The sequence below is a fragment of the Austrofundulus limnaeus genome, unplaced genomic scaffold (genome assembly GCF_001266775.1).
Source record: "Austrofundulus limnaeus strain Quisiro unplaced genomic scaffold, Austrofundulus_limnaeus-1.0 Scaffold74, whole genome shotgun sequence".
Classification (NCBI taxonomy): domain Eukaryota; kingdom Metazoa; phylum Chordata; class Actinopteri; order Cyprinodontiformes; family Rivulidae; genus Austrofundulus; species Austrofundulus limnaeus.
Window position 1 is genome coordinate 337,412 of NW_013952476.1, and position 10,497 is coordinate 347,908.

The following is a 10,497-nucleotide window of genomic DNA, read 5'->3' on the forward strand; positions in this document are numbered from 1 at the left end:
TTCTGTAATGCTAACAATTAGATCAAATATGTAGCCGATATGAGTGAACTAGTCATGCCATTTTCAAAAGTCCTCATAAACTGTCTAAAATGTTCTAGTGTTACAGGGCCTTTAAGGTAAATTATTCTCTGCAGTTTTTTAAGTTGCTTTGCAGGATAAACAGGCTGTCCTCAATCTAACTCACTGCTCTGTCATTTACTGGCGAAGCCTAGCAGATCCAAAGAGTTTCATGTGGTTATATAGGCCATTTCCACATGGCTTCTGCCTTTTAAAGTCAGTCCCTCAGCTTCCCCTCTATTTGAATTTGCTCTGCTGGAACCAGATGAACCATCTTCACAAAGACTCCAGAGAAAGAAATGCCAGTCAAAGAGTGCAGAGTACTGGATGCTTTTTGGGGGGATTAAGCTGGAAAGATTTGATATAGTTGACACTTGTGGCTCGATTCTGAACACTATCTGATGGTGCTGAGGRGTAATCAGGAATAAAATCTGGGCAGAATTTGCCACAAAAGGAAAGGGGGAAACATTATACATTTAGAGCTCTGTGAACTGATGCCAGGCATGGATGAGAGTGAACAAAGTGACAAAGCAAAGTCTGTAGGCATTTTTTCATTTATTCAAAGTATAGTCCTAATGGATGTTTCAAGCTTTTTTTGTTCTGTTTTTAGCTTTGCTGTCTCTTTCTTTACAGTTTCTGTTGATGGCTGTTGTAGGTCTTGTGTAATTCAACATGGCACCCAAATAACAACAGTTTGAGTTGGTAGTTGAGAGCTAATCCAACTCATTCTCACCACTAATCATAAATTTAAGCTAACCRYTAATGCTAGTTTTTAGACATAAAGCTGAAAGCAGGTATAGTGGTAACTTTGACAAATTTTGAATACCAARTTAAAATTCAAGATGGCCACCAAAGCTAGTTTGATACTGCAATAACTCAGCAATTTTAAGACAAATGAGGTTGAAATTTGTTGTGGTGGTAGCTGAGAATGATCCCATCACAAAATCCCAACTCCAAATTACAAATCCAAGATGGCCACCATAGCTATAAAGAAAAAATCACWATAGCTCCGTTATGTTTCAACATATTGAGGTAAATATTGGTGTGGTGGGAAATGACCGTGTTCTTCAATAAATAGTCAAGTTGAATCTTAAATTTAAGATAAATGACGTGGCAAACCCTTTCTGAATACTGTGCTCTATCAAATTTCTGTCCCAGTTAAAAAAAGCTTCTTTTCATCSTTTCACTTAGAGAACTAAAGTGTCATTCACTATAAGTATAAATAAATGCAAGTGTTTTTTTTTTCTCACATAGCATTTTCTCATTGTGTAAATAATATTGAGAGGCAGCGGCAGTTGATGGCCAGGTGCAGCAGCATGTTGGAGTGAACTAACTCAGCTCRGTTGTGTTTGTAGACTCGTGGTTATTACAGATGCTAGGGCAGGGATTCAGGTGCGTTAGCTTTCAGCCAAAAAGRTTTCTATGTTGCTTATTTTCTTCAGCTGCTTTTTCCAGAAGGAACCCACATGAAGTCATTTTCCTTAACTGACCATGTTGTTAGGAGGGAACATAATCTGTGAGGGTGTATGTTCAGTTTTACATGTGCCTTCTGTGGACATGCTTTAGCACACGGCATGTGTGTGTACATTTGTAAATGAGTATTTATGTCACAATGTTTCATAGGAACAAATCAACATGTGCAGCCTCATGAAGTTTTGATTGGCTTTACTTTTTATTTTTTAAACTGACATTTTTCATCACTTAATTAATTTTTTAAAGTATATTAGGGTGTTGCAAGTGAACCACCCTGTCCTTGAATATAATCACAGACACATTGTCAATCAGGGTTTTTCCCTAAATGAGTCTGTCATCAGTCTAAGTTGGAAACTGAGGTAGATGGTCCYACACAGCTGATAGTTGACTCCATTTGTTATGTTAAAGATTTTATTTCACTTTGACAGGACATGAGGTCATTCAACAAAAGTAGCAAACAATAGCGTTTCTTTGACTTCTCTTTTCCTTTCTGAACTTGTGTAATAACGTGGATCCTATCTGRGAACACCTGCCATCCTAGACTATTTATTTTAAACCTGTTCTTACAGTTTGTTCCCAGTTTGACATTTTGTAATCATAAATGAATGTTTAAYATTGTTAATACAGGAATCACTCACGTGTTTACAAAGAGCTGCACTGCTCCTTTCTGTATTTATTATTTGTTGTGCCTGAGTCTCATCCAAGGCTGTCTTTCACTTTGTGCTGCTGTTTTTATTCCACATTACCATGAACACATCAGAGGTTAAAGTTACATAAAATATATTCCATTTTGCAATTTTTCTTTTTGCTTTCAGATGTTTTTTTTCTGCCCATTTCTAATTTTAGTCTCATTTCAGATTTTTCCTTTTGCTGCATTTGGAAAAGCTGCCTTTCCACACGTCTCCACTAACAGAAAAGACATTTCCACTATGCAATTATGAATGAAAATATAATTTCCTTTGCAGAGCCTTGTGAGTGGCTTGTGAACACTGCCATCATGGCTCATTGCCTCCCAAATATGTGACTGAGCATACTGAGTTCCCTGCTAGTTTCATGTCCTGTTAATAGGAGGGTCGGTCTCTCTCTCTCTCTCTCTCTCTCTCTCTCTCACACACTCACACACACACACACACACTCACACACACACACACACACACGAGAGGGAACATACAAACATAGTCTTTTAATCAGTTAACTGCTTCCTTCACTGTTTATTTCCTTGTTTTGGAGCTAAGAACAGTTTGAAAAATACCAAACACAACTTGAACMTTTTACACCTACATATTTTCTTTGTTTCTAGTTTGGCTTTTGATTTCACTCTTTGAACTTACAACTTTGTAAAGTCCTGATTATTCATCACACTTTCTCCTACTCTCTCCTTTTCTTTCTTCTGTTTTTTATTGTGCTCTGGTCACAACATGACTTTAAAATCTGTTCATCTTAAAYTAAAATGAAAGGCAAAAGTATTTGAGTTTAGTGAAAGAAAGAAGATAATGAAGATRGTCAGAGAGAAGAGAAGCTCTCAGTGACTCATGCAAATGGGATATATAGGCCTACTATTTTTGATTCTCCCTTCCTGTCTGTCTTATAGTTGTTTGTTATTTCTGTATCAGTGTCACTTCCACAATATTACAGCCCGGAGGAGAGGAGCTGTTGGCTGGAATAATGGCTGTATGTTAAAGGCTGTATGTTAAAGGTGGAGAGCATGGTTCTAACTTCAAAGTTCTGATAGTATCACACAACAGTAGTGCTGACGACGGCATAAAATACTTCAATAGTTTAGTTAGTTATGGTGTTAAATGACAAAAGGGTTGCTGACACTAAGGAAACTAATATCACCAAGGCAAYGTCAGCAAACTTCAGCACAATCCTGTTGTGCTAGAGGTGATCAGATTTAAATTATTTTGTCAGCCAGCTCTGTGAATGCATTTCTGTAAAAAAAAAAAAGAACCAATAATTATGTGTAAAAGGTCTTGACATACTCTCTCAACACCCATTTTCCAAAGATATTTTTGGTAACACTTTTTTAGTTGTATTGTTTTTTTGTTTGTTAAAACACAAGGAATACAGTAATAAATGTAATTTCATTGTGCTCTGCACAATGACAATAAACAGGCATCATCATAAAGTTAACAACAAAGGAGTTTATGTTTTTTTAGCACAATTGTTAAACATTTTATGTTGGATAATAAATGATTTATAAACTGAACTCGGAAAGTCTATGCGGGTATGTAAGGCACTGTGTAGTTGTTATAGATTTTGGATGATAAATCAACAATAAAACAGCCTAAACTCTGAGTTCCTTTAAATCAAGACTGAAAAGCCACCTATTTAGAGTTTCTTATGAAACATTATAAATGAAATGTTAAACATTTTGATGTGTAACAATGACACTTGACAAACTGTAATGCTTCAATTAACTGTGTTGTATGACTTTATTTTGTGTTTTTATGACATAAAGCACTTTGAACTGCCTGTTTTTGCTTAAATGTGCTATACAAATAAACTTAAAAAAATAAATATCATGATAGACATACAATATCAATCAAAAATATGTCTGATAGAATGTTGATCGTTTCAAAGAAAACATAATTATTGATAACTGATTCAAATGGTTATATTGTGATATATTTTTCAGTCATATCGCCCCAGCCTTATAGATGTATGAAACATTCCTAAATCACTTATAGAAAATATGGTATTTTGAGTATTTATGGTGGTTTTGAAGACTTTCCAACTGCCATGTTGACAAACAAATAGCTCAGTCTAAACTCATTAAATTTATATAGTTTGGAGTTTTTCGTGTGCTGCCATCCTTTGCTGTTAGAATAATCACTGACAAATCTTTAGTCCCCACTGTGTAAAAGATCCTGCCTGCTGCTGTATTTATCAACTACTTCCCACTCTAAAACTTACAGCTCCTATTGTTGCAAATGTAAAATACCATTTTTCTATGACTGTTTTGGTTTTCACCAGAGGCAGGTTAAGAAAAAAGCCAACCGTAGTTTACTTCCATATTCCTAATTCTAATACAGAGATAACAACTAACTAGTAAAGGGTTGGCATTCTGTGTTTTTGTTTTTGTTTTTACAATCATTATCAGTGTTGTCATGAAAGGACGTTTTGTAATCAGACGAAGAGATGAGATGATTTTTCAGTCCTACGCTTCTCTCATTCTCATCCTAAACTTTCTCTTGTGTAATCTTATCTTTAATATAATGATGATGTAGATTTTGTTTATTATTCTTAGAAGAGGTAAGTATTTAGTTTCAGGCTGCTCAGACATACAGTACACGTGCAACCATCTAGCAGCACCTGCTGTTTGGCCCCTGAACCCTGTACACCAGTAGTTTATGTGAACTGCTCTTTTAAATCAGTGAGCCTCAGCATAATGGGGAAGGACAAAGCACTGCTGGGGCTCAGAGAGGTTAAACACAGCTTCTACACTGACTGGCTACTAGTTACAGACCTAAATGTCGTGTGAAATGGGCTTTGTTTTCAAACAGAAATGTGGGCGACGAAGACCTGATGGAATTTCATTCCACTCCTCCTTAAAAAATTTTAAAAAATATTTTATTTCTAGATTCAACAAAGTCCCTTATGCTGTGACACACATTTAGTTTCCTAAAAGGAATTTTCACAATACTTTAAATTATTTGAAAACTTCTAAATTCTGCTTATAAATTTTGTGAAAACATTCGTTTCTTCCCCAGACAGAAGCCTACCAAATATTAACGAATGGTGTTATAAGTTATTATCATCACATTAGGTTTTGTTCACTCTTCAGGTAAATACGACCCAGATTGTTTTTTTTCCTGACAATCTGAATGTGACAAATCCAACCCAGGCCTTTTCATTATGTGGTGCTGAATCTGATAAAGATCTGATGCTTTTCAAAGTGACTGCAGTCTGAATGCTCTTCTCGTTACATCTGACTTTTACATCTGTGAGGTGGGGGTRAGCGGATCGATCCACTAACCTTGAGTCATGCTGTTTAAATCTTGTAGCTCCACACGTCTTCAGCTACAGAACAGGAGGCCAGTTGCTTCATTTTTGTTCTTTTCATTTTCCGTGTCCTGGATGACTGAGAATCCCTAGAAACATACAGTATGATAGTAATGTCGATCTTAGACATTATTGATACTAAAGTTAGTGAATCGATATTTTAGTTTTAGCACATTACTCTTGATCCAAAAATACATGCTGCACCTGATCATTTGGTCAGAGGCAGGTTTAGATATAAATGCTGAACTAAAGAATCGTGTCAGATAGTTATTGGCTCTGATTGAACAACTTCTGAGTCGACATGCTAACAAGTAGCATCCATGTTTAGCTACTTCTGTAAACAGCTCGCTGAATGTGACGTCACATCTTCTTCAAATTAGGGCTGTGGAGAGTTGACACTGGAGTCAGATGGAGGTTGCATTTTAAATATAATGTGAATGTTCATGCCAAAAAATTGGATTTTTGAAAAATTTCGGACTTGAGCATTAAGACCTGCAGTGTGAACGCAGCCTTAATGATGATGCACAACTCAATGTAAGATGATTAGTTTACTTTTTTTCACAGATCAAGAAGAGTTTAAAAAAAACTATTAAATCTTTCCCATCGACTAGTTTTATTGGTTTTCTTTAATGACTGCCCAAAGCAGCAGCCTTTTGTTTCTGACAGCTCATTAAAACCATGATCAATGTGGGTAACATGGCTTCATGGTTTTCTGTCTTCCAGGTGGAGCTGCAGTCTTGCTGTGTGTTCCTGCCTAATGACAGCCTCCCCTCTCCGAGCACCATCATCTGTGGGGACATCCCTGGTACCGTTCGCAGCTGGTACCACAACCAGGCCTCCATGCCTGGGACTCTGGTTGTCTGCCTGCCCCAGATCAGCATCGTCAGTGCTGGACACAAACACATCGAACCTCTGCAGGAGCTCCCCTTTGTTGTCTCAAAGCCCATTTTAGTGGAAGGTGAGTTTTCTTTCTTTTTTTTTAATCACTACTTACTCCTACACTTAAATTGATGTTTTAAAAAGAAAAAAAAAACTTGGAGACCAAAACATTCCCAGGCACACTGTGAGCCCCACAGATGACCCCATGTCAAGAAGATTGATTTAATGGTTTTACTGAGAAACAATAAGTACATACCTCAGGTTAAAAATGAGAATCTTGGAAACTGAACTCCAATTAGGAGTGAAAAAGTTAAGAACATTTTTATTGATAATTAAGATAAAATGTTTAATAACGGTAATAAGCTATATTATGTGAATTCATCATCATTACGGCTTGTTCAACAGTGTGCAAACCTTTGACCCACTACTACTCATTTACCGTGACGGAAGACAAACAAACTTAAGCGGAGCGACTTTGAGAGATAGATCTTTGCACATGTGGTGTGCACACCTGGCAGAGTTGACACAAGCAACACTTTTATGCTTGAGCAGCATTTTTCCTCAGCAGAAGAAGAAAAAAAATACTTATTTTCCTCTCAACTTTTTAATCACGTTTGCAACAGTCATACACGTCTGTCTTTCTTTGTTTTGGATCAAAGCATCCAGAGTCGCCCTGCTGGCAAAACCATTTATTTCTTCTGTAGTATGGTTTAAAAAATATCTGTAAATCTTTTTAAACAACTAAATTCAGATTTTCATGTGAAAACTAAAATGTTTCTGGGGGTTTTTCTTGCAGAAAAAGCAGTTTTGTAAAGAAAAACAAGTAATCACTTTGTAAGTTTCAACTACCTGCCAAATATTCAGAGTCCTCTCTACTTCTGAGCACCTTGAATTTCAAATCTCTGATTCAGATAAAGAGAGAGACTAAAAGGCTCTGTCACACTGACGTTTTAGACAACTTGTGAAAAGTTTAGAKATATTTATGTTGAAGATAGAATGAAAAAAATCAACTGGAAGCCTAAGGCTAATACATACAGTAATGCTAATCAAACTTTTTATTTCTAATTAAGTGGATTTTTTGTTTTCATAAGTTGGCAAAAAGTTGTCTAAAATGTTATCRTGTGACAGGGCCTTAATGAAAACCACACAGCAGCTGTACCAATCACTCTCACCTGGTGATCCTCTGTGATTTGCTGCTTCATGTGTTCCTCTAAGAGCTTCACATAACCAACACCTCACTACAGCTGTCTATAGGAATGCATATTGGTTGCATGGTTTTTAATAGAAAGTTTTGGCTTTTGTAAGTTATTGGTATTAAATAATAATCTGTCWCAGTCCAGCTTCATGTTTCTGAAACCTTGAACACCAGATGTATCAAATGACACGTTTTCCATCCCAGCTGGTTTCACCACAGCTTCTAGGACTCTCTCAAAACAAAACTCAAATAAATAAATAAATAAATAAATAAATAAATAAATAAATAAATAAAAATTTAGGATGTAAAAATATTTGGTAGAAACAGCTGTAAAAGCTGTAGTTTTGTGTTTGCGTTATAAAGCTGCTTGAAATAAGAATCTTATTTAGCCAAGAACTGAAAGAATATTTTGAGTCAGAACCAGAAATTTCAGTGTAACATATTTATTACGTAAATGTACTTAGTTCTTTATGTATTCTGTGCACCATATCTGTCTAAATGATTAGACCTATTGCCATATCCATTGTGATGAAACATTTTTGAAAAACTGGTGAGGTCTGAAATCTTAAAGAAAGTAGAGAGTGATCTGGATCCTCTGCAGTTTGCATATAGACCACAGAGTGGAGGACACCTCAGTCACTTTAATGAACCTGATTTTTAAACATCTTGAAGGAAAGGGAACCCATACATGTCTTTATTCAGACTTTTTAAGGAACAGGACACAGAGAGGGGTTTCTCTGTCTCATCAGGTCTGTTCCTCCACCGGCTCCCCACAAGGATGTGTTCTGTCACCTCTCCTGTTTATCCTTTATGCAAACATGTGCCAGAACAGCAGAGGTGGCACACTTATATTGAAGTACGCAGATGACTCTGTCATCATTAGTCTGCTTAATGAAAATAAAACATGCCACGGCGCTGTGGTCGAGGACTTTGTTCAATGGTGTGGTGAGGCCTTTTTGCAGGTCATGGGTCTTGCAACAGGATAATGACCCAAAGCACAACTAAAAAYACCCGAGAATGGCTAAGAGGAAAACATTGGAAGTGGTCTTCTATGAGCCCTGACCTAAACCCAATTGAGCATCTTTGGAAGCAGCTGAAACATGCCGTCTGGAAAAGGCACCTTTAAACCTGAGACAACTGGAGCAGTTTGCTCATGAGGAGTGAACCAAAATATCTGCTGAGGTGCAGAAGTCTCATTGACAGTTACAKAAATCGTTTATTGCAGTGATTGACTCAAAAGATTGTGCAACAAAATATTAAGTTATTGTACCATCATTTCTGTCCAGACATGTTTCATGAGTTTTATTTTTTTAATTCTGTTGAAGCATGGCTGATAAGCAATGTCTGACTTTCATTTGTTCTTAATCTTAGAATTTTTATTCACTATTACTTTTGCCAGATTGTAGTTATTTCTGTGACCATTGTGGGTTTTTCTTTTATTAAACGAGGGGCACCAATAAGTTTTGTCCACGTGTATATAACACAGTTTCCTTTAAGAGCATTACTGAATATTTTTCTTACATTTAATCCCAAWGATGTAAGATTCTGTTTTCATTTGACACCCACTCCCCACCCCTACATGTTTATACCACCAGGTGATGCCTTCCCRTGGACAATCAGCCTGAGTCAGTTCAGTGTGTACACCTTGTTGGGACAGCAGCAAAGCCTGAGCCTGTTGGAGCCGATGGGCTGCACCTCCACACTGGCTGTCACGTCTAAGCTTCAGGGCAGTTCTGAGGGAAGACACTCCTTTGTGGTCTGTCTCCATGTTGATCTACAGCCGGTCCACGTCAAGTGCTCCAACCCTCAGGTCAGAAAGACGCTGATGAAGTTCATGACGTAGTCGCTATGTGTGTGTTTATATGGCACATTTTTGTTAAGATTTCTACTAAAGAAAAAAATATTTTGGCACGATGATCCATGCTCTGAACAATTTTCCAATACATGTTGCAGTAAATATAGTCATGTTGTCACATAAAATGAAAATGTACACGTTTGTRTTTTCTGGTCTGTTTTGGTCAAGGTTTGTGAGGTTAGAGTAAAAAGTGTTGAATTTTAGAACGTATTGTGGATTTACTGTCAGTTATTTTTTACTGCTACAGATTTGATCATTTAATTTGTTTTTTTTTTAAACTTCAGTTAACACAACCAAGGTCTCCTCTGATCCACATACATCAGTTATTTATTGTGATTATCTTTACCACTGTTGGAAATGTGTATGTGATGGTTAAGAGCACAGTTACTGTAACCAGTACAGAAGTTTTTGGATTACTCTGGACTTTCAACATCCATTAGGCCTATAAACTACTATCATACCAAAATTGACATTTCAGCATTTAAAGTTCAGGAACACAACAAAAAGACTTGGCCTTCTAACTTCCCCTTCGCTTTAAACTGCATTTTTCTGACATTAAATCAGATTTTCCAATACTTCTGATGAAATACAAGTACAAACAAGGTATTTTTAGAAAGTAGAGTTAAGCAGTCAAACTCTCAAGAGACCATTAAGCTGCATGTTTAAAGAAAACCTTCGTTTCATATTGACCTTTTACAGGAATGTTTTCAGATGTAAGGAAAATATTAGAGGTGAAAAGTACACRTACAGGCATTTTTTTCTCTTTAAACATTCATTTTAATGCAAAACACCAAGATTAGAGCTGCACACACACATTTTTTTATTCATGCAAGATAWTTAACATACACCCACTTTTATCTGGATCTGTAATTAACTTGGACAGCATGTGTTTCTTCATGTCACTAAAAGTGTCCAATCAGGCTTTAAGCTTATTGAGTCATCTGTACTTTTACTCTATTAGGAACAACTTTGACAACCACACACACACGCACGCACGCGCGCGCGCGCACACACACACACACACACACACACG

At 36.7% G+C, this 10,497-nt stretch overlaps 1 protein-coding gene across 2 annotated transcripts in view; it reads left to right on the forward strand.

Annotated features, from left to right (window-relative positions):
* Nucleotides 1-10,497, forward strand: part of vps13b (vacuolar protein sorting 13 homolog B) — a 394,105-nt gene that overhangs the window by 179,755 nt on the left and 203,853 nt on the right. For both annotated transcript variants that reach the window (XM_014010833.1, XM_014010832.1), the window contains exons 23-24: nt 6,259-6,493; nt 9,205-9,419. In XM_014010833.1, coding sequence (XP_013866287.1) covers nt 6,259-6,493; nt 9,205-9,419 — 450 coding nt within the window. The remainder of the gene's footprint in view (nt 1-6,258; nt 6,494-9,204; nt 9,420-10,497) is intronic.